At 38.0% G+C, this 25654-nt stretch overlaps 1 protein-coding gene across 1 annotated transcript in view; it reads left to right on the top strand.

Annotated features, from left to right (window-relative positions):
* CNTN4 (contactin 4) overlaps positions 1–25654 on the top strand; it is a 703244-nt gene that overhangs the window by 542384 nt on the left and 135206 nt on the right. The window contains exons 10-11 of the mRNA XM_021694959.1: positions 2249–2378; positions 16433–16583. Of these exons, the coding sequence (XP_021550634.1) occupies positions 2249–2378; positions 16433–16583 (281 nt within the window). The remainder of the gene's footprint in view (positions 1–2248; positions 2379–16432; positions 16584–25654) is intronic.

Here is a 25654-nt window from a genome sequence, read left to right as displayed (position 1 = left end):
GTTTAGGGTGCTGAAAGAGTTACATGAAGAAATCATGTCCATGAAAATACAGAAGATATTTTGAAGAGATAAGCAGATAGACTTTTTAAAAGAATAAAATGGAAATTTTAGAAATATATAACCACGGAAATAAAAACTCTATGCAGACTATTAAGGGGAAATGATAGGTTATAATAATATTTTTAAAGGATTTGGAAGGTGTGCTTCTCAAACATTTAGCAAGTGCTAACCTATCTTGCCACCTCAAGCCTATTGCCTCATCTGACATTCACAAGTAAACTTACAGGTAAGCGTTATTGCTAAGCACAATTTACAGACAAGGAAACTGACTTGTTTGTAAAATGGGCAAAACAGAGCAGTTTGCCTAAGGTCACATCCATCCTTAGTAAGTAATGGAGCCAGGATCCAAATATTAAATGTCTGCCTGATTCAGAAATACCAAAGTTTGCCTGAAAAAGGTTTTCAGAATTGGTTATATGGAAAATAAGATCTTATGGAAAAGGGATGTGGGGGAGGGGATATGGCATAAAGGGAAGAAAAGCTCAAATGCTCTTTGAAAATACTTCAGTAGTCACTCTCCATCTTTGAGAGTGTTTTCTAAAAACAGACTCTGAAGCAGAGCTTTGCGTTCAGGAGGTATGCTGGGTAAGCTCCCAGAGCCTAACCTGTGAAGCAATCAGAGAAGACAGACTGGGCAGAGGGAGGTTAAACAGTGGTGCAGTTCCAGCAGAGTCCTTCAAGGGGGCGCTCTGGAGCATAAAGTCCTTCAGCCATTCCCAAATTGAGGCAAAGGGAGGCCTGCCTTTGTACCCCTACAATGACCAGTCATTGAATTTGGGAAGTTCTTTCAGCCAAGAGAAGTTCCCAGAGAGAGAGACAGAGAGAGAGACCCAGCTGTGAGCACTTATCAAACTTAGCAGCTGAGAGAATAAGTACCTTGGTTCTGAAAGAGCATCTAGAAGGTACTATAAAATCTGCTATGAGAGAGGGGACATTGACATAATACAGGAATGCCCCTCTAAGGGAGCAGACCCTGACAAAGAGCTTGGAATGAAGCAAGGGGGAGGATGAGGAGGACCTTAGAATGAGGAACAATTGTGTCCAATTTAACTTTTTTTTTTTTTTTTTCCTACTGAACTCAAATGTTCACTGAAATTTGACATTTTCCTCAGGCCCCAAGTTGAGAGCCAGTTTTTCATACTCAGATTTCCTTCACTGCAGGCAGCCCAGTGAAAAGTGCCTGCTGTGAGCAATGGTGGGTCATCAGTGCACACAAAGCCAAAAGGGGACTGTCACCCTGTCACATACTCCTCTCCTGTCCCTGGAAGTGCTCCTGCTGGCTCCATGATTCTCCCAATTATAAAAGCCAAACTCAAACCACTACAGTGTAGGGTAGATAACAGGCATTTCCTCCCTATTATTTAATGTGAGGGAACATGGATACCTAGATTTGATCAAGCCTAATAAGGTGCCCACCCAGCTAAATCACAACCCTAAGGCAAATAGAAAACCAGTACGTCTTTATTTTGTTTCTTTTAAATGGCACGTTCCTGGGGAGGAGGAGATCCTTTTTGGGATTTAGGAAAATTGATAATGCAAGTTATATATCCTCGGGCTGACAAATGAGAATGATCTTTTGCTTAATACACTAACTTTTCTTTCTTCCAATTGGCCACCAGAAGATGGTCCTAAGCTTAGATGATGCCACTGACAGCAACAGAGTAAGGGAACCTTAAATTATTAATACCTACCCTTTTTTTTTTAGTAAACCGCAACCAGTATGAAATATTTGTTTCAGCTTCTCCAAGAAGATTATAATTCTATTAACCTCCAAAGTGTTGCCTGCTTATAATCTGAGTGTTTAAAACCCTAGACAGTAAATTTGGTTATATTCCCCACCCCGCTCCCCCAGTTCGCACAAAGCCTCAGAGGAAAAAAAGCCTTTTAAATTTCAAGTTCATCTATTTAGAGGGGATATTAATCTGTATGGTTTCACTATTGAATCAATGAGAACCCCAGAGAGTCCTACAATTTAAATTCCATTTACCAACTGATGTACAAGGTTGTTCCATTTAGCATCTAACCTGCCACAAATTTAGTTGACAGATGAATAGATCATGTTATGTAAATTGCTTATATGATGGCTATTTTCTTCTCATTAAGCCCCTTTGATATAGCATGTAGCAAAATTGCCGTAAGGTCCCCGTTGTAGAAGGTCACTGTTTTGTGTTCCTCTTTTCTTTCACAGGATAGAATTCAAATTGAGCAAGGAACTCTCAACATAACAATAGTGAACCTCTCAGATGCTGGCATGTATCAGTGTGTGGCAGAGAATAAACACGGAGTTATCTTTTCCAGCGCAGAGCTTAGTGTTATAGGTGAGTCTTTGTAGTGAAAAGAAAAAAAATTTTTAAGTCACTAAACTAACATGTGTTTTGCTAAGCATGTTGTTCAATCCCACCCCCAAGAAAGGGTAAAGAAATCTTTAGACCAAAGATACTGCTCAAGAAGAAAATAATGCATTCTACAAGTAATACAAGGAAACCACTTTCTAAATCAGCCCCTACTGATGCTTACAGTGGGTAACACAGTTCCCTGGGCACCCATTTTTATTCCTCTGTCGACCACTCTTCTAAATTGAGCGGTTTCTGAAATGCTGTGGAGTCTTGCTATCGTGCTGATTTGGTACAAACTTCAGCTTGGAAGGAAGACGAATTGACTTGATTTGGAGAGGTTCCTCTGAACATCTGGCAGAGTGCATCTTGTTCTTGTGCATCTTGTTCTTCTGCATCTGAACTTTCCAGAGTACACAGAAATGGTCTGCCTCTCCAGCTTCCTCTTTCACCCTATGACCCTTTTTCCCCTGCTCTTCAGCTCTATTGACCTTTTTGTTCTGCATATTCACCATTCACCATCCTCTCTTCCTCCAGGAGCCACTAGAACATACTGTTCCTTCTTCTTGGAATGCTTTTCCTTCCCTTCTTCATTTCATCAGCTCCTTCTCTTTTTCCATCTCCAGGTTCCATTGCTGCTTCCTCAGGAAGTCACACCTGGCCCCATGCCTCGATCAACTTCACCTCTTAAAGATTTTTATGTTGCCTTTTAATTATCCTTTATAACAGATGCCAGAGTTGTGTTTTACATTTGTTGATGTGATTTTTCTGTTCTTTTTTTTCTCCCATTGCACCTTAACTTCCCATGATGTCAAGGACCATATTTGCTTTAACTCATCATTTTAGTCTCAGGACTTAATACAAAAATGAAACACATAATACGCACTCAATAAATATTGAATGAGTGTAGGAATGAGTGAATGTGTTAAGTGATGGAAGAGTTAAGAGACTTTTTAAAAACGAATTATTTGCAGCGCCTACGTGGGTCAGTGGGTTAAGCGTCCAACTCTTGATTTCGGCTTAGGTCGTGATCTTGGATTCGTGGGATGGAGCCCCATGTCCGGCTCTGTGTTCAGCAGGGAGTCTGCTTGAGATTCTCTCTCTTGCTCTCCCTCTGCCCCTCTCCCCGCTCTTGCACTCTCTGTCTCTCTAAAATAAATAAATATTTTTTCAAAATAAAAAACAAATTATGAGTTAAGTAAATAAATAATTGAAAGTATAATTTAAGTGAATTGACAAATCTATGGTCATAAAAAAAAAAAACGTCTAGGCTATCAATTTGCTTGTGTCATATAAAAAAATCTTCACTCTGAATTCAGAATTTATCTAAAGTACCTAAGCAGTAGTTCTTAGGGAGAACATAATAAAAAGATTATGAATAAGAGAAAAGCAGCACACAAAGGGAGCTGATTCCATAAATCCAATGATTTTCCAGTTTAGAGTCTTGGCTTTTTCTTCTGCAAGGCACTTTTTGATGCCTAGCATGTAGAGCTTCTTCCCTGTGCAAATTAAAAAAGGAAGGGGAAGCTTCTATGACTGTTCTTCTCACCAAGTTCTTTAGCTTGAACCAACATCCCAAAAAAGACAAGACTATGTGAGAGTTTATGGCCCTACAGCCTATTTCAAAGAGGCAGAAGAACATTCTGTGCTCCTAGAATAATCATCACCCTGGCTTGGCCCTACTGTAAGCATGACCTTTTTGAAAGCCTAAGCACATACCTCTCACACTGTAAGTGTTGGGAACAATAATTCCAACTTTCTCTGGGACAAGTACAATGGTTTCACCCTGTCCAGGTTGGATCTGATTATTGGTTATTATAACTGACTCTTTTGGAGCACAGTTCAGCTTGGTAGATTACTTAAGATTTTCTGCAAAAAGGAGTGTGTTCTCTATTAAACAGTATGTCAACTAGTTATAAGAAGAGCTAAAACTAAGGATGAATAGCCTAATGAATGGATCACATTGTCCTAAAACCCTCTAGGTGAGTGCTTGCCAATTTACAGCTCTGGGAACCCCATTATAATTTTAAAACATTCTTAAAAAAAAAAAAAGAAAAAAGAAAAAAAGATTCAGTAGGTCCCTTTGTTAAAATAAGAAAATTTGATAGTAACAAATAACTGTAAATCATGGATATGATTATGGGGTAATGAGAGAGAATATCTAAAGTCCCAAAAGCAGAGCTAGAAGTGAGAAAGGCTATCAAATGATTTTTATCTAGGGCATCTACCCACAGCTGAAAATAACAGAGTGTATATGAGATGTGTGTAGATGTATGTATATACTCATACTTGCGGATAAAATGTAACAGCCTAAAACAACTCCTCCCACCTCTCCAGGAAAGGGACCCTTTTCCGGACCCTGTCCCCTCCCCCTACCTGGGGTTCAAGACCTGTGAGTTGGGAATCATTGCTCTGTCTTTTACAGAGTTTTATTTCAAATCATTTCCGACTGGAACTAATTCCAAATGAATTCTTGATCTGAGTCCTTTCTTAAGTGCCCTGAGGTCAGCAAGCCAGAGCGATGAAGATAAGAGGAAAATGCCTGAGAAATTATTTAACCATTCTGATTTCAACCACGTTGAATATGAGAACAATATGGCATGTCAGTAAATGATACAGGACAAACAGTGGTAAAAGTAGTAAGGCTTCCAGGAATTCAGGAAAGAGAGTTTGGCTAATGGACTGGGCTGGTCAGCTGAGCCTTGAACAGTGATTTATATTTGGACAGACAGAAAAAAGGACCAGGAATATTCCAGATCAGAGTGAAATGGCCTTAACAAAGGCTCAAAGTTATAAAACATTTGGACAGTTTCTTGCACGTAGAGAACCCTGAATGTTTTAAAATTTTTAATTCAAATATATAAAGTGTATTGGCAAAGTTTAAAATAGATTGGAAAAAATTAATTGAGAACCAATTTTAGAGAATCTTAAATAACAGGCTTAGAAGTTCCTTCTTTAATGTCCCATTTCACTTCCAAAAAAATCATATTAATATACTCTAAGTGAATTGAAGGACAGTTAAGTGTTGAACGAGTAAATCCCTGGAGTTCATTTTAAGTGAATGAGGGAGAAGACATTTCACTATTTAAAAATACACATAAATTAATATTGGTTCACTTGGGTAAGCTATGATTGTATTCTGCAAGTCACTTTGTTTCTTGAAGAATAGTAATAGTTTGACTCTTTGGGGTCAAATAATTGATTTGTTTTTACCTTTCTTAGAATCATGGTGAATTTGAATTGAATAAAGAAACACAATGAAAACAAGATACTTTATTATCAGGAAGGAAAAAATAATGTTGCTTCCAACTATTGATCAAATACCAGGATCCCCCAATGCTAGAGAGGAGATTCCCTTTCATGCTAGGTAATAACCCTAGAGTCATGAATAAGAGATGGTTAGGAAGCATATATTTAAGAGGCTTTTCCCTTGGTCTTGTTTTATGTGTTCTGTCTGGGTATTTAATGTGTATGTAACATATCTATATTTAATGGATTGAAACTGCTAAATAATTAACATAGGTGCTGGTTGATTTACTCACTGGATGGGAGAATAACATACTTTTACCTTGAGGTCAGTCTATTAGAGTAGGCCTGGTTTTGAGTATATCAAATAGAAATATCCTTGTTTGTGACTGACCTATCACCACTGATAGATGCCTCAAGGCATCTGTTCCCATACTTTTTCTCCTGTATTAACCCACATCGTGGAAGAGGTTGAGTGTGTGATGTACTCCTATGGACATCCCTAGGGTGCTATACAATTCCCTGGGTGATACCATCATTCCATCCTTCTTTCCCACTCATGAAGGTGTGTTGGATTTAGGGTGAATAAAGTCTGATAATCATGGGGAACTTGGATCCTCTATAAAACCTAACTTTAAAAAAAAACTAAGTTAAGTATCTTGTTGGTAAAAATTTAAATTTTCTACTGCAACATTTCTACTCATGTTTAGTATTGGTGTCCACTTAGATGATCATATTGGTGACGGGGACTGCTGGTTGAATCACCAACCTTGAGATTTTTCTGTGATGCTCCAATTAGAATGCTTATGCTGTATATGTAATCATGGGGTAAGGACAGAGCACAACTAAGGTCCCAAAAGCAGAAGCAGGGATTGAGGTACCTCTGAGCTGCTATAGGAGTGTTCTCTAGGGAAAAGCCTATAAAAGAAAGCAAGATAGGGAAGGGGCAGGTGGGGAGCGGAGCAAGGTCATGGTCTAGCCTGTATCTCATCCTAGAGAGGGATATCTGGATCATAAACTGCATCCCAGGGTTGTTCCCACCTGAAGCAAGGAGCATAGCCTTTTCTATAGTCTCTGTTTATCAGTCCATCGTTGGGCTGCCCTTTAGGTGGCAGTGGCAGTGCCAATAGGGGTTGGGGTGGTGATGTGGGTACAGATGGAGCAAAACCTCCCAATTTCCCAGGGAAGGGGGCAGCTGGAGGCAGTAAGCAGCCAACACTCAGAGCAGGTAGGGCCAGAAAAAAGAATCTGTGTGAGGGTGCCAACAGCATTCTCTACAGAGGACAAGTAATTATACCAGACCAAGCAAGGTACTTTGTTATTTTGTCCAATTTACCCAGATCATAATGAGGAGTGTGACTAGTTTACTAGAGTATCTTTGATTTTGAAATGGGATGAACTATCTTAAAGAGCAAGTAGGTCTTTTGACTATGACCTGACTTTACCAGGACTGTATCATGGAACAGAAATAGTTTCTGCCCTCAGGAGTTTCTGTCTGATGCTTCTGTATTGTGAGGATTCTCCTGGCCTGTGTGGTAGAGGACATCTGACCCTGGAAGGACGCTCAAATACCATTAAGGAGCTGATAGTCCAATTAAAGTGAGATGCAGGCTTGAGCAATTATTTGGTTAATTTGGCATTTATCCAGATGATCGGCTCTCAAATGAGGAAAACATTCAGGCTAAGATAAAAGTTATTTCACAGGGGTTTTCACAAGTGCTCATCTGCATCTGAGTCTGATTTCTCAGCTGCCTCGTTGAGCCAGGTTACAAAATAATCAAACGTGCTAAGTGTGATCAGCATCCAGTGAGAGGACAAGGGCCTTTCTTACCCAAATGTAGTCATCTAGGCAGCAGCTTTACTAAAATTGACCTGAAACAGGAAAGCTGCATGCTTGGATCTCAAATTACAATTTGGTATTTTTAACAAGTCACTAAGCCTTTCTTTATTGGTAAAATGAGTATGCTATTTTTCAGCTTACTGCCAAAACTAAGAGATCCCATGTGAAAGCTTTTTTAAAGCCTGTAAGTATTTGTAGCAATATCAGAAGTGTTTTGTTGTTGTTAACTAGTATCCATACCGAAATCTTGTAGAGAGCCTCCATATTACCAGCAAACCCCATTTCTGTGATTCTCAAATTTTGCTGATGACAATCATCTGGGGAGGTTTTTAATATCCTGATGCTCTACCATCCTCCATATCAACTAATTCAATCTCTGGACATGGGACCCAAGTGTGATTCCAGTGAACAGCAGTTTGGGAACTACTGCTCTAATTGATCAGATCAGAAGGCCATTACTTTTTCAGAGGTATTCTCAGACTTTACCACACACCAGAATCACCTGAAGGACTTGTTCAAACACAGATTGCTGAGTCCTACCCCCAGAATTTCTGATATAGTAGCTGGGGTGGGGCCTGGGAAGCTGCATTTCAAACAAGTTCCTGGGTGATGCTGATGCTACTGGTCATAGTTTTGAGAACAACTATCCTAAAATAGGAAATTTATCCCAGGTTGCATGTGAGTGTGTCTGTGTGTATTTAAGTTGAATACAATCTACCTAGCAAATCTTCTAATTTGGATCAAGACTCTGAATCTGAAGTCAGTCAGTAGAGCATGCGACTCTTGATCTCAGGGTTGTAAGTTCAGGCCCTTTGTTGGGCATAGAGTTTACTTTAAAAAGCCAACTGAAGGGAGACTTTGAAATCTGAGGGGTAAATACTATGACAATTCATTATTATGAGTTCACCCAAGAAAATGTCTTCACTGAGCTAGAATTTAAAATGTAACTCAGGAATGCAGGCCAAGGTATAACTGAGCAGTGATATCATATATTATCCTAATACTAAAATCTCTCAGTCTTCTGTAAAACTGCTGTGAAGCATTATTCATTCACAAGTCCACAGTTCTTTGTCTTTTGGGGGTTTTTTAGGGGGCAGAGAGGAGGGGCAGAGGGAGAGGGAGGATCTTATGCAGGCTCCACACCCAATGTGGAGCCTGATGTGAGGCCTGAGATCATGACTTGAACTGAAATCAAGAGCTGGTTGAGGCGCACCTGGGTGGCTCAGTCAGTCAAGAGTCTGCCTTCAGCTCAGGTCATGATCCCAGGGTTCTGGGATTGAGCCCCACATTGAGTCCCGCATTGGGCTCCCTGCTCAGCGAGGAGTCTGCTTTTCTCTCTCCCTCTCGCACTGCCCATTCTGCCACTTGTACGCTCTCTCAGGCTCTCTCACTCTCTCTCTCAAATAAATAAAAAAATCTTAATAAAACAAAAAACAAAAAAAAACGAGTTGGTCTCGTAACCTACTGAGCCACCCAGGCACCCCCAGAAGTCCACAGTTCTTTACCTAAATAGATATCCAATAAATTCTCTTACATTGTAGAACCAGGAAGAAAGTTTGAATCTTTTAGCAAAATTACATTTTCCTTTTACCCACCAGTGAGAAATAATGCTCTTCTTCTTCCTTCTGCCTACCATATTGACATGTCTGCTTTGGCTTCCAAAAGTTCACTCTATTGTACCAAGTCTAGTAAGATTGTTTCTTACCCTTCCATATTTGACTTTAGCCGTATTATAAATGCATTTGTTACTTTTTATCTTTTACCATTATCTACACAGGTCTTTCTGAATTAGTGAATCAATAAATAAATGAAATAATTATTTTTTCCCCTCTACCACCTTCTAGCAACAAATAGATTCTATTTTGGTAGTTCAGAACATATTAGAATTGGTGTTCAAGAGGATTTAACAGTGATTTTCAAACTTTTATGCATGTATAAATTACTTAGGGACCTTGTTAAATTTAGATTCTGATTTCAAGTCCTGGATAGAGCCTGAAATTCTGCATTTCTAACAAGCTCCCAGGTGATCACCAATGCTTCTGCTCTGGGAATCACATTTTCAGTGGCAAAAATTAAAAAATTGTAAATTTTCAGGTCCCCCTCCTGGTGGGTAGAGTTTAGGATGTATATATATACTTAATAAGCTCGTCTAGGTGATTCCTACGATCAGTTCACTTTAGGTGCCACAGGTCTGGAATCTGCTTTGTAAATCCCTTTGGTACCCAATCTTAAGCTATCAGAGCAGAGTAGCTTTCTAACTTACAAAAGCTGGTGGTAGTTGGAAAGCAGAATAATGACTAGGCTGTTCTCTTTTTATCACCACTGTACATACAGTTAATCCATGTTTCTGTTGTTGAACCCAGTATTGACAGAAGCTCTGTCAATCATGTGAGATGATTTCTACCAGAAATAAAACATTTGCACAAGCAACATTCCAGCTTTTTTTTTTTTCAACATCAGCAGACAGTGGTTCTTCTAGGTTCCTGAAGGAATTAATTTTATACCTAATGTAAGGCAGGTTGCTTTTAATGAAGCCTTTTGAATGTGGTTGAAAGTGAGCATTGCACAAAGGCAAAATCTGTGTTCTCTTTCCATGCTAAAACCCCTTCAGTAAGGAGTTTTGGAGGGAACATGATAAGCAAGAAATCAGTCACTGCTGGATAACATAAACATTGCTTATCCACACTGAAGGTTTCTCTTGAGCCTGCATGTCTAGGGCAGGGCATGTATGACTGAAGCTCTTAAGACTACTGTGATATCTTGACTCACAGAGTCTTAGGGAAAAAAATAAAACAATCAAAGGAAATGCAAGGGTGTCAAAATTCTTATCTTCCCAGCCCTGGGTTGGTTGTTTGAGAGTGCCTGGATAGGAAAGAGGAGACCATGGTACTGCTTCATAGAAAGGCTCAAAACTGGAGAAAGCTGAACTCCCAGGGCCCACTTGACCTGTTACCATCCCTTAAGAGTGTGTTTGGGGGAGGTAAGGAAAGGAAGTTATTTGCTGGAGCTACCTCCTACTTATAGTAGCTGAGTCTATGTATCCTTCTCAGCTCAGTATTCATTGACTTCTTGTTGGTAACTTGAAATTGGCCATGATGGAAATATTTACACCATAGAAATTGGGGAGCACTAAAAGTTAAGTTCTTTGATATTTTGTTTTGAGAGTCATTCCTTAATCTGCCATCACACCAGATGGTTTCAGAGTAGTTTAAGAGTATAAACAGCCCAGATTGTTTTTCTTGGGTAATTCTACTTCATTATACTAAGACCCAACTCCAGAAAAAATGGCGTATCCTGTATACAGGCCAGGAAGTCCCAGAAGCCATCTACAACCCCACTTGGAGGGAAGAAAGGGATGTGGTATCCAGGCAAAGCATCAGGAGAAGAGAATTTTCTGTTTTGAAATGAATTCTGAGTTCTCTTCTACAACATATGTTTATTCAACAAATACTGATTAAACATCTACTTTGTGCCAAACACTGGGCTCGGTAAGGGATATATAGATCCATAATACATAGCTTCTGCCTTTAAGGCACTGATGATATAATGATCGCTAATAACAAATACTACCATGTCTTAACCACTGAAATTCTAGGATTCTCTTTACCACATTCTAATGACTCTCTTTTGTTCATTCAACAAACATTTCTACCTCTTAACAAAGTTACAATCAAATAAGGCATTACAATACTATACACTACTTGTCTAACCAAAGACATGGATCTGTATGAGAGTCTAGGACATTGTGCCAAATGTAATAAAATATTACTAATTTGAACTCATACAAGGAGGTCAAAGTGATTACAGATATTTAAAAATGCATACTGTCTTAAATAGGGTAGCTCAAAGGTGGTTAACAAGGGTTTAGCAGCTGAAGCTCTTAAAACATGTAAGAATGATTTTTAGTCAACATGTTAATTACTAGATAAGATATATTGTTCTAAAATGGCTTTAAAATGTTTTTCTTGGAATAAGAAAAAAATTTTCCACCCAAGTCTCCACAATTAATTTTTGGCTTTTCAAACCTTTTTTAAAAAGAAAAAGGCTAAGCCTGGTCGTACTTGTTGGCAGAGAAGGTGTTGAGAGATCTTGAAATGGTTCCTGTGCTCAAAAGTATTTGTCAGTTACCATAGTGCCTGAAATGCCAACATTAAGGAACTATTTTCATCTATATCTGAATGGATGAGATACCACTATTCAGCAAAAAGAAAAAAAAAAAAGAAAAAAAAAAAGAACTAACTGTTGACACACAAAACTTGGATGGATCTCAAGAGCATTAAGCTGAGTAAAAAAAAATCTCAAAAGGTCACATACTAAGCAATTCTGTATATAAAATGTTCTCCCAAAATGACAAAACTATAGAGATGGAGAATATATTAGTGGTTTCTAGGCATTAGGGAGAATTTGGCAGGAGGGAGCTGGATGTGGCTTTAAAAGGGTTGCAAAAGAGAAATCGTTGTGATGATGGAATACTTCCATTCTTGATTTCAGCAGTAGTTATTCAAGTCTGCATATGTGATAAAATAACATAGAACTAAAGACACACATTGTACCAATGATCACTTAGCCTTATTTTGATATTGTATCATGCTCAGGGAGGGTATAATCACTGGGAGAAACTAAGTGAAATAAATATACAGGACCTCTCTATCTTTGTAACCGTACATCTATAATTATTTCAAAATAAAAAAAATTGTTTAAACCAAGATGAATTGATTTGGCTCTAAAAAGTGCTCTTATATTTCAGCATAAAGTCCCCTAATAATGGTGGTGGTGGTAGTGGAGATAGCAGAGAGGAGGAGTAGGTATGAAGCAAATATTGGGCTAAGTACTTAATATACAATACATGTATTATTTCATCTGTTCTTTGAAACAACCTTGTGACTATAAATATTATTACTTTTGTTTTACAATAACCTTCCCAAAGGAGCGGGAACTATCGTGGTAGAAGGAGACCTGGGTAAGCAGGGCATTCAATGAATTGGATCAAACAAGCAGGGCACAGGTATGAGGAACTTAGAAGGGACACATTGTGCTGGTAGTAGAATAGAAAAATCTTACTTCAGAGTTTTGTTGTGAATATCATCCCTGGTTAGAGAGGGCTGATTCTGAATCCACCATTCTGAAATGATGGACCTAGAAAGAAGATTCCCACTGTAACCAGCCTTCTAGTTATCTACCCAGCAAGCCAGAAAAACCTCGGAGTTTTAAAACTCAGATACCAGCATTATCTCTGCAGTGGTGAAAATGTGAATGAACGCATTAACTCTAGGTTTATTTTTATAGAATGATGAGCTAATAGTTAAAGATAATAGATAAAGTTTAAAATAATCTGGACTTCTGAACTTCTAAAAGGGCCAAACTGAATAGTCTCCATCCACTGGCAATGTTGCCAGTGATGTTTCTACAGACCAAGTGCAATCGAACTGCATGCAGAATTATCCTTTCCTCTTCAATAATAAAAATCACACTCGTACATTTCCCAAATGTGACTCCCTCTGCACATCTAGTCAAGGAGTTATCATCCTTGCTCTCTCTCTTGAGAAATGACACTAAGTCACAAAACTTTTGTTTTCAAGGGTTCTGTTAGCCACTTTAAATACCCTTGACATGTGACCAAGAGTCATTTAATTCAGTAAAACCAAACAGTTGAGAATTACAGAGAGAGCTTCTTTTAGCCGGATGCTTCTCATAGATCATGTAATGTTAATAGATTAAAGATCATTGATATGTAATAAAAAGTTGCATTTTCCAAATGGAAGAGGTCTTATAACATGACTCATTCTAACACTGAGAGAGCAGTGCCCTCTAGTAGTTGATGTAAGAAATATTATCCTCTAAGTGCATTAGATTTAGCAAATGAGAATCCCCCAGTATCTGAGCGACTCTCAGACTCAAGTGGGTAATTTGACAATTGGCTTTACCTTTTCTGAGCTATTAAGAACCTACTGAAGTTTCACCTTCAATGTGTACTAAATTTTTAAGTGCCAGCAAAGGTTGGGTTCTAATAGTGCTCTCCTGGGGACCTTAACCAATAACTTTTAAAACCTACTTTCTCTGTGAATGTCAAATTTAACAGGCTCCTTTCACTTAAATACAAGGTACAGACCAGAAAAAAACTCCATTCCATACACTTAAGGGCATCTTAGGTACAACAGATGGTTACAAAATGGCAGAATGTTAAGAAAACCATTAATGGGTCAAGTATTCACAAACTGATCAAGGTTTGACAATTTTGTCCTAGAAAGCACTGCAGCTTAATGTGGAAGCTGATAGATTTGCAGGGTTAAATAACAAAAGAAGTAAATTCAGCAAATTAAGTAAACAAAGGGAAAAGATTTGAATTTATAATTCCATTTTTATTAGTGAAAGATATTCAAAACCACTCATCGCTAGGATACCCACAAGATGATATGCACATAAACAGTATAGTAAAAATGCTTCTGAAACTGGAAGGTGTGTTTTCTGTCTTCTCTGTGGCTCATATCATGCTATTTCAAATCTCATAAAAGCAATATATAGTTTTTTGACAAATACACCCATGTGTTGTGCACAGTTTGATTTATGTAAACTCATTTCAAATGCAATTGCCGAATTCCTCCTGAACAGATGAAAAATGTCTGCCTAAAGTGATAAAAATGTGTGTGTAGAAAGATACAGTTTTAAGAAGGGATTTTTATATGATACAGATTTCTAACTATTTCACAAAATACTCTTTTAAAAACTTATAGAAATTTGATTTTTTTTACATTAATATGCCAATTTTCAGGTGTTTACTTAAGATGAGAATGAGTCTGTTGTGCTACAGAAACCTTTCTGTTTTGCATATTAACATGCATGGGAGTGGTAAACGGGGGAATGACACCAATAGAACATAAATGCTGGCTTTGTTCATGTATTTCACACATGGCAGCAATCAAACACAGAGCCCACTAACTCAGATCACCACAGTATCTGAGGCAAAACTATGTTGCCCACCATTCCCCTCACCTACATTCTTCCTCTTGGCTTAGTTTGACCATGTAACATGGCAGTGGTGATGGCATGGTTCTCTTGAGTCTTTCTGCAGATTTTACTTTGTTTCAAAGTCTTCCCTGTTTTACTTGTTTGCTTGAGTTTAGCAATCTCAACTCTCCCTTCTGTCTTTCGTTAAGCTGTCTTCACACACACACATACATACAACTCACACACACACGTCCTGTATTTTTTGTAGTATTTATTAGGAATTTCACTTGTCTTTTTAATCTTGCTAATATATTTATTCAAGGGGTGATCGGGTGCTTTTTTTTTAGTGTGGTGTTACATAAATATTGAGTAGGTCTGTCCTGACCCTATCTTTCTCATAATCCTATAATTTTTATTACGTGATTTTGCAGATCATACTAGGAATACATTTATCTCATTACAGCAGAAACATCTGTAACAACTTGCATGTTACTTATTAATTGCACTTATCATTATAGAATTATGCTCTGAACTGTAGACTCCCCTCACGAATCCAAGGCACACAGATCAAGATATCAATTGCCTACTAAACTACTTAATTTCACCTTTGCATAGTAAAACCAGCTCCAGTCATACATTGTATCACCCCTTTAAAAAGTAACCTTCCCACTTTTATTTCTTTCTAGACAATTACTGAAAATATTTCCACAACAAAAGTACTTAATAAAAATTTAACCTGCTTTCACTGAAGCTTATTTTTGTTTTATTTTTTTTATATCACTAGTACCTGGTTCGGTGGCAATTAAGAAATTGACTCCCATTCTCCCTACCCACATACATACACACTCACTTTCTGTCCTCCTTTAAGTAATTGGTGGTATTTAAATTTCACATTCAACGTGATCTAAAATCTTAAATTCTATTAGGTCAAACTGGGAGTCAGGGATTTTAAATATAGTGAAATTGAGATTCTAAGAGATAAATCCCTACTCAAAAGAGATCCTAGATCACATTAATTTAATTAACTCAGAAGAAAATGAAGATTTTTTTCAGAAAGGCGTCTTTTAAATTCCTTCCAAGAGGATACGTATATGTATCTGTTGTTTTAGGAAAGCAATAATTCTTTTTTTTTTTTAAAGATTTTATTTATTTATTTGAGAGAGAGAGAATGAGAGACAGAGAGCATGAGAGGGAGGAGGGTCAGAGGGAGAAGCAGATTCCCTGCCGAGCAGGGAGCCCGATGCGGGACTCGATCCAGGGACTCCAGGATCATGACCTGACTGAAGGCAGTCGCTTAACCAACTGAGCCACCTAGGCGCCCCGAAAGCAATAATTCTTTAACATTATTTTCATATAACCGCCTGAGTTATAAAATGAATTTTAGAGCACTCATAGTGAGCATGGAATTGAGTTTTCTAAGAGCAAGCCCCAGTTTATCCTGCATGAGCCAAGCACTGCATTAGGCAACAGTAACAGAAAGCTGGACAAAGCCCTTGTTTTTAAGGAGAAGCTCAGAGGGTGGTGATATAGACATTTCAGCATGTTCTCTCATGGAGACATGCACAGAGTGCTAAGGGACAGAGCAGAGGCAGAAACTGTTATCAAAGAGGAAATGCTTTAACCTACATAATCAGAAAAATGCCTTGTGGATTTTCTTGTTTGTCTTCTTATGCTTCCCTGAAATTTTAAAATTTTTGATTCCTTTGAATGTGAAATAATTTTTAATAGTCCCTCAGTAGAGTGATGGAATGTTCTATACCTTGATCTTCATAGTGTGGTATGTCCAGTTCATCAGCTGTACACTTGAAACTGGTGCATTTTACCATATATAAATTATACCTCAATTTTTCATAAACCCATCAAAACATACAGTGCTACTCTTTTTACTTTAGAAAAAATTTAACTTCTTCCCTTTGATGCCCAAGGCAACAATAAATGCATTGTAGAAAGAAAAAGGTGGGGGTTTTTCTTCCATAATAATTATTTTATTTTCTGTATTCTCTTGCAGCTGTGGGTCCGGATTTTTCGAGAACCCTCTTAAAAAGAGTAACTCTTGTCAAAGTGGGAGGTGAAGTTGTCATTGAGTGTAAGCCAAAAGCTTCTCCTAAACCTGTCTACATCTGGAAGAAAGGAAGGGACATATTAAGAGAAAATGAAAGGTACTATCTTGAGATATTTTTAATAGTTGATTAATCTATAATAATTTATTTGTCTGTTATTAATAGTTCTAGAGGGAGGAATTTACTATCTGCTGTTGGTGGACTACATGTTAATCAAAGACCTGAAGTTTTGGAAGAGGGTGGTAAATTAGCTGGTCTCTATAATCCTTCTTGTTATTAAGATTCTCCAAAACCCTCCCTGCAGAGAGAGATTGCATGATCCAGTTGACTGTCAGAGATGCTCAAAGGTGAGCAGCTAGAAAAACCTTCCTTAATTTTAGCCTAAAATTTATTTACTGATTCACCCACTTTTCTCCACACTACTTCTTTTTGCTTAAACAAAGAAATCCAGTGTGTCTTTGCTAGGACAACTTCTCAAATATTTGGCAATGGCTATTATGTCTCAATAGTTTCTCCTTTTTTTTTTTTTTTTGAGGCTAAATATTGCTAATTCCAAAACTCATTCTGCATATAACATAGTTTTGATTATTTTAGTGACATCCTTTTGAGACAACAGTTTTTTTCTTTCTGACATATAAACTCTTTACTTGTTTATTTCCTTTTATATGTGAATTACATTTAGAATGCATGCTGTTTATACAGTGTAAATATATATATGGGTTGTTTGGGGTTTTAGGTCAAATTGCACCAAATGGCAGGTATCTATAAGACCTTTCCTTGGCTGTCACCCCTATAAAATATCCCCCATCCCTATCTGTAATCTACTCAATCTGTTGGAAAATGGTAATTATGCATGAGTCTATGTCACAGCATTTACTAGCTGTATACATAATGATTTTAATTGATGCTAAAGGTCAAGTACTCAAAGATGCAATGTGGAAGCCTGTAAAAATGTATCCATATCTACCCTTTACACCTGTACACCTTTGGATTTGCATATGCAAATTAGATCCTTGCACTGATGATGTCCTTATTAATGATTTTTGCAAACAAACTTGATGTGGTTTATAGATGGTGTATTTATACACATATTAAATTCATAATATATATCCCTTCCTGATCTCTGTTATATTAAGGAAGCAGTATATTTCACTGAATATTGGCATGGTGTTCAAATTTGGAGCCATACTTGGAGCTTGAGAGCACAGGTTCTTATTTTGTAGCCTCAGGGTTTATTTCCTATTTTACCTCAGTGTTTCCCAGAAGGTGGTATGTAAGATTACTTTTAATAATTATGTATTTACTTTGTTTATTAAAACACAATTGAAATATAACTAGTATGTACCACATGTAATGCTTAGACTAATGGTACACTATAAATTTTTAATTTAACAATGATATAACAAGAAGTACTTTAAAATAATATAGGTAATAGACATGTCAAAATCCATGAATGAATGAAGTTAGAGTAACATTACTGTAACGAACAACCTGCAGTGATTTAAAACAACAAGTCTATTTGTAATTTACACTGCATGGCCCTCAGAGGTCTGCAGGTTGCTTTGCTACCCTCAACAGCCAAGGCTGGTAGAGTAGCACCCTCCAGAACATCAGGACTGCAGAAGCGAAAGAGAGTGGCCAAACATGCCACTTAAAGCTTTTGCCCACAAATGAAACATTTCATTTTCACTCATGTTTCATTGGCCAAAACAAGTCACATGTTTCTTCAAAAGTTCACTCGCGCAAGGAAATACGATCTTAGTATGTGTCTAGAAAAAAAGAAAAGAAAAAAGATAACCTAATACTTTGAACAGTATTAACGACTACTTACCACTGCTATAACTTTAACCATTGTGACATACTGATTAAATTACCTTTGGGAAAGTGGTATATCAATATCAAGAACTCTATCTAGTAAGTGAATTTCATTGATTGTTTCTACCACTTGACTTACCACAAAACTTGTCTCTCTCCAGTTTTCATTCTTTCTCCTACTGATTTGATTAATAGTGTTCACATATTGCTTCAGCATTCATACGGCACTAAAGATGTATGCAAACTGAGGAAACTCCCATCATTATCCAGGTCTTGCTATTTATCACCTCCACCACCAGAGTCACCAGGCATGACCCAAACTATCAGTATTAGCTCTTCCTTCTCCACATGGATGCTGTGTTCTCGCAGCTCTGCTCCTTCTTTCTACCTCACTTAGACTGTATTAAGCAGACTGATCTGGGTAATTTAAATGAGTCCCAAAGCTGGCCAGGTGTAATATAAAGGGGAATGATGGTGTGCCCCTTCCAAGAGAGACATCTGCCTCTCAATTCTAGCATTATTGCTGCCATGTCCATATGGTGCCTCCTATCTTTTCATTCTTCAAGAGAAGCTAGAAATCTGGGCTTTTATTTGAACTCTTTTAATTTTTAAATGTCAGCAACTCATTTTTGTTTTAATTCTAATGTTATTACAACATGGGTCATACACCCATAGACCAAGTTTACTCTGAGTCACTGAATTTTAACTTCTGAGAAAGATATAAACTCAGTTGTACATATCATAATTTCTGAAAAGTATGAAAAATAGGAAAGATTTTAATGTTTTCTCACTGGCAGAGAAGAAATTTTGCCATTTTTCTCCCTTTTTTTCTGGTAAAGGAGAAAGACAATTAAGTGGATAAGTGAGCAAAACAATTCATGAGTGAAAAATTTTAGAACTCCTATTTTAGGAAAAGACTGATATTTTTAGACCAACACAAAAGGCAAACTTCTTTGTGCCCAGTGCTGAGTTATAGTTTCTAATATACTGACTTATTAGCCCTAATTATCTTTTGAGATGTGGTATCTTAAGAATCAAAGAGCAAACCTTTAACCTTTGAGTAAAAAGTTATTAATATCTTAATACTGGTATAAACAGTGTTTTGGTGAAACAAAATTTTATGATCAAACACCCCTTTTAAGTAATGTTCTCCCTAGAGTCTATGTTCTGACCTACTTTGCCAAACACAACTTAGTACATGATCTTTAACTTCTTTTTTAACTAAACAACTGCCTACAAACGAATTTACAATAGAAGTATATGAAGCAAGTTTTTATCTTATTTAATCATATGGTGATATTGTAGTTATCCAGGTGGATATAGACTGAGAAAGACTGGTTTAATGTTAACATATAAACTATTTAAAAATATGGTTTGTCATGCCTTTAGAAATATAAAGCATATTCACAGTAGCCTTCTCTATACAAAGCATCTAAATGAAAGATTTAATTTTTAGCTTTTATAGCTTTGTAATTGTGTACATAAAACATTTGTTTTTCTCTTGTGCATGTTTCCAACTACCAGAGTGTAGGCAATAACAGATATTTAAAATAGGTATGACCTGTCCCAAAGCCCAAGTACTTGAGTTGTCAGGAAACACCTATTGTCACCATCAAAGCAGCAAAATTATGTGGATTAAGTGAGCAATTAAGGGTACTAACTGAATAAGAATGATAATTTTGTTTACTTTTAGTTTCTAGATAGAAGGCATTTGAAGCAGATGAGATTGAAGTTGATCTATTAGAAACAAAACATCAAAGTACAAAAGTAGCAGAACCATTGATAAAACCTAGGATCCTAGAATTATAAGGAGCCTAAAACCATGTTTCAACCAGGATGGGCTCTTTTGGTGTTAAGTGACAGAAACCTAACTCAAGACTGGCTTCAGTACTTTGGCTCACATGTTTGAGAAGGGCAGGGATGGACTGACTGAAGGTGCGGCAAGGCTCAGGACTCACGCGGTGGCATCAGGACTCTGCCGCACTCTCTTCGTCTCTCACCAGCCCTGCCTTCTGTGTTGACTCCATCTTCCAATGGGCTCTCCTTTCCTGGCACTGGGATAGCTATTGGCAGGCCCATGCTGCCTTTTTTTCTAGCTTCTCATAACAATTCCAGAATAGATTTTCCAATAATTGAATAATCCTGCATTGGTCAGTGTTCTCCCCTGAACCAAGTATGTTGTGATGCCCTGTGTAGGAGAACGTGAGTCACCGATCCTCAGAGGGCACATGGGGAAGCTTTACTTCAAACCACATGGACTGAGAAGGGTTTCTCCAAAGAAATTTAAGGTCTTACTATCAGAACAAGAGTAAATGAATGCTCGACAGACAGCAATGCCAAATTCCTACTGTAGTCACAGAGCCCAAGCCCACCTTCCATTCCAGGACAGGAGTTCCCAACAATGGCTAGACCCTTATCCTTCCCTGGCTACATCTAATGATGGAGACCTAACTAACTGTTAGAAGATTTTTTTTCTTCATAACCTATATCCTTGTAACTTTCAGTCATTGTGTTTTGTTTCACTTCCTGAAGTTATGCTGACAAATCTGATTTTTCTCCACCCCCCAACCCTTCCCTTTATATAGACTGGCAGCCTATGGTCATGCCCTCTTTCAGTTCTTTTCCAAGCCTAAATGTCCCTGATATTGTTCATATGACGTTATTTTCACATCGTCTCACTATCCTGATCATTTATTTCATTGTCTTTCTAAAAGTATGCCACCTAGAATTAAAAGTGGTATTAATAAAGGGAACAAATAGCTTTATATTATCTCTGTAGCAAAGTATGATAATTACTGTTATATGATGTCTCTGAAGAGGAAAAATTATCTTCAGTGAGCTTAGATTAGTAAGGCAGGCAAGTGTATATAATATATCATAGAAAGACCACTCACTCCCAAAAGTTATTTTTAAAAATTATCTTAGTGCTTCAAGGAGTAAGTCTAGTTGACTGGAAAATTCACTTAGAGGAAATAATTTTACTTCTCACTGAAGCTGAAGAAATGAGTGAAATGTTACTCTAGTTAACATTGTGTAAATAAGGACTTCTTAGTCTTACTCATGCTTGATATTTTTTCTCCCCCCTTTTAGACATTAGGCTAATAGCTTATGTCAAGCTAATTGACAATCACCAATATATATATGCCACTTAATGTGGCTGGAAAGAATCTCAAACTTACAGCCTGCATGTCACAGGCATGGCTTCAGAACAGTGGCCTGACTCATCTGTCAAACTAGCCAACTCCAATTTTGTTCAATGAACGAAGAATGCATCAGGTACTTGCTATATGCTAGGTCCTCTGCTTGGTGCTAGGGATAGAGAGAAAGAGGAGACATAAACCCAGCCCTCAAGATGCTCATAGACTAGTGCAGGGGCCCGGTAGCAAAATAACAATATGTTTTTCAGTAATCCTAGGGCATATGTCATAAAGGTGATAGACTGAGAAGGAAAATTGAAAAAATGTAGGCCAACAGTAGATTGTGGAGACCTTGAGTTTTATGTCTGCAGAGTTTAGACTTGAACTAGAAGACCCTGGAGAGAATTGAAGGATTTTGTGCAAGGAGTGCACTGTCATACAAGTTCTCTGAAGGGATTGCTCTGCCTGCAACATGGAAAAGAATCAGAGAGGAGCGAGATTGGAGAGGCAGAGAGACCAATTGCAGGCAATAGTCTGGGATGGAAACGAAAAGGATGATGATTTCAGTCTCTTGAGAGTAAAGGAAGGAAGACCAACGGGCTTTTAGAGTGTAAAATTTAAAAAGACTTAATGACGTAGTAAGTAGAAATATTGTATAAAGAAAGGGGGGGGCGGGTAAAAATGACTCCTAGGATTCTAACGTAAGCAGCTGCGCCTGGTAGTGCCAATTGCCACAGTAGTGACTAAAGAGAGCACAAGTTTGAGAGGAGAAAATAAAGAGATTAATATTAACATGTTGAATTTGAAGTGCCTGCAAGTGGAGGTGTCACATTCAAATAAGAATTCCCATTTAAGTATCACCTACTCAGCAAAGATTTTTCCCACTAACCTGTCTAAAATTGTCAAATTCCCATCCTCTTTACCTGCTTTATATTCTCCATAGTTCTTATCACCATCTAACATACTACATATTCATGAATTCCCCACCCTCCACCCAATCAGAATGTAAATTCCACAAGAACAAAAATTTGTGCAGGTGCACGCATACGTGTGTGTGTGTGTGTGTGCTTGCACATGTGTATTTTTGTTGCATTTGACTTAAACAATACAGTATCTTACAGGTCCAGAGATCAAAAGCCTGAAATGGGTCTCATTAGGCTAAAATCATGTGTTCCTTCTGGAGACTCTAGATAGGAATCTATTTCCAGCTTTCCGGAGGCGACCTATGTTTCTCGGCTCATGGCACCCTTCCTCCATCCTCAAAGCCAACAAAGATGAATCAAGTTGAGCCTTCCTACATCACATAACTCTGACCTCCTCTTGGGCCTCTCTCTTCTTCCTGTGGTGACATTGGGCCCTTTGAGTATATTTTGTTCCCTTCTATAATAGTAACATCTAGGACAATGCCCAGTATAGAGTAAGTGCTCAGTAAATGCATCCAATAGGAAGTTGAAATATAGGTCTGAATTCAGGAAAACAATGAGATAAGAAGTCATGGAGTTGGTAAATTCATCCAGACAGAGTTTTGTCAAATAAGAGCATCTGTGAATCAGGCAGCCACATACACAGAATGGTGGAAGCAGAGCCTGATGGAAGGATTAAGAAAACAGACCCAAAGGCAAGAAAAACAAATAGGGGAATGTAACAAACAGAAACCAAGGAAACAAAAAGGTTCAAGAAGGAACATGCATTTTGTGCCTTCAAGATATCCAACCAAATAACAGCTCAGAGATGACCACTGGGTTTAGGAGCCTTGACATCACCTTGGGCAGAACACTTTCAGGCCACTGTGGACCTCTTTTGAAGACAGTATAAACATCTATATTCTTAGGCATTTCTTCACAGATTGTAATACATGTTTAGGTTTGCCTGATCCCCACAGTCTAATCAGATCAAGTCTAGCATTCCATGAGAATATTCAACCCAAATAGGAATAAAATTCATATTCATGTTTCTTGCCTAGAGACACTGAAGTCTGCCTCTGAGGTGAAATTAGATCATGGCCCTAATATGTCTCTTCTCCCAAAGGCCTTTGGAAGAGTTGAAATTCATGTAATACATGGAGGCAAATCCCAGCACAGGGCTACAAAACTCCATGCTGTATATAAAGTGTGAAAGCCTGGTCTGAAGACTCTGGCAGTCCGGGATGCAGAGCAAATGTGATGGCAGGTATTTGCCCAAAAGGCCAATCGAATCCTAGTGTGGAAAGGAGAGTTTATTGCTTCAGGCATTCTGTTTCTCTTCTGGAAGCACAGTGTCTATATATGTGCTTTTAATGAGAAACCTGCACTCAGGATATCTCTTACAGTTGCTGCAGAGCTATATAGCTCTGATATTAGGAATTCTGCCCTGGGGAACAATTATGTTATTGCAATAATTAGAGGCAGTTCATCTCCATAATAATGGAAATCCTGCCTTGGAGGCAAAACAACATCAAGGCAACATGAGCATCATTGCTCTAGATAGAAACTGTTGCCTTGCTTATTGGTAGTACTATATCATTTTAATTTTGCATGTGCAGTTATGGAAATAGACAGAGCTTATTCTGCTCTCCAAATTCAGACCTAGAACTTTCCTCTAGGAAAGGGACTACTATTAAGTGTTCGATTCATGTGGTCATGGTATTGGTTATGCCTCAAGACATGCTTAGAAAAGAACTGACTTTTTATTTGGAAGTATCTGAAATAAGGTCCCCAATGTAAAGGCAACACTTGATAAAAAAAATTTTTTTCCAGGTGTCTCTCACATTAATCCTCTTTTTGTTAGTCAATCCTCTGTCCCTGTACTCGTTTCTATCCTTATTATCTCTTGTATGAACTTTGCAACTATTAAACTAACCCCTTAACTGGTTTATTTGGAATCAGCCCTCACTCATATCTTCCACAAGATGCGACTTCCCTTATCACATCTCTGATAAATTCAATCCAATAAACATTCATCACACAGTTCCTCTGTACAAGATGTATTTGAGATTATGAACATAACCTAATTTAAATTTGGGTTCTACAGGTGTCATAAAAAAAGGGATGCAATTTCTACAGTAGTTTAAATGATAGAGACTTTTAATCTTATTACAGTTATATATTTTATTTTTTAACAGTGTATAAAATATCATTCTATAGTCTTCAACACACATACACATATAGGTAGTTTTATGTATATGCATAGGAAAAAGCCTGGAAGGAATTTTACCAAAATGTCAACAGTGGTTTCCCTGGGAGTTGGGACTATGGACTTTCTTCCTTCTTTAATCTTCCCTCCTTCCTTTTTTTCTTTTTTCTTTTTTCTTTTAAAGTTATAAATTTTATATTTATGAGTATGATTATTTCATTAACGTTCATTTCCTGTAACAGGCTGAAGGGGCTATGAGGAAAGGTGCCATCCATGTGTGTTTGAGCACATACGTGTTTGAGTACCCCCAGCTTCTGGTGGTGTATCTAAAATACTCTAAATACTCAATGTTTATGTATAAACCATCCAAAATCCTCCCAGTGTTTGGGGGAGACTGGTGGAGAAGGTGGTGGTGGGATATTTAAGTGGAAGGAGCAGCAAGAATGAAACATATTCAAAAGGAAGATAGAGATGAATGAGCAGAGGGAGATAAGGCTGGAAATTTTCTTGGAATCAGGCTTCAAAAGGTATTGCATGGCAATCTGAGGAGTTTGCACTTCACTGAGGAGCACACAGAGTTAGGGAATTATTTTGGCATGGGTCTCCATGCTTCCTATTGTTGGCCTGTCCTTGATCAGTTGAGTTCAGTGTGTGTACTCAGATAGCACGTGTTGTGATTTACTGTGCACCCATCTGGGAAATCACTTGACCTTCTTAGGGCAGTGTTTCTACATCCCTAAAGTGGAGATCCAGAGGTAGTTTCCAAATTCAGATCTGCAGACCAGGGCTAAGCTGACTGCTGCAGAACCAAAAGAGGTACATTTAAAAATGAGAATCCCACTCTTCTTCCCCAAACATTCTTTCTAAGGAATTCTGAGATGAGACCCAGGAACATGAATTTGTCTTTACATTTCCCAGGTGATTCTAATGCACAGCCAGGTGTGATGCTGTATCAGTAGCTTCCCATCGACCTCAGTAGAGACAGCCCATCACGTGACCAGTGAGACCCCATCCACTGGTCTGTCCCAGGCTTACTCTTCTTCCTGCTTTCTCACTTACTTGCCCTCTGTCTTACCTCTTGAGCCACGTGGACCTCCTCTTACCTCT

The sequence above is a fragment of the Neomonachus schauinslandi genome, chromosome 1 (genome assembly GCF_002201575.2).
Source record: "Neomonachus schauinslandi chromosome 1, ASM220157v2, whole genome shotgun sequence".
Lineage (NCBI taxonomy): Eukaryota > Metazoa > Chordata > Mammalia > Carnivora > Phocidae > Neomonachus > Neomonachus schauinslandi.
This window is presented reverse-complemented; position numbering and strand designations above follow the sequence as displayed.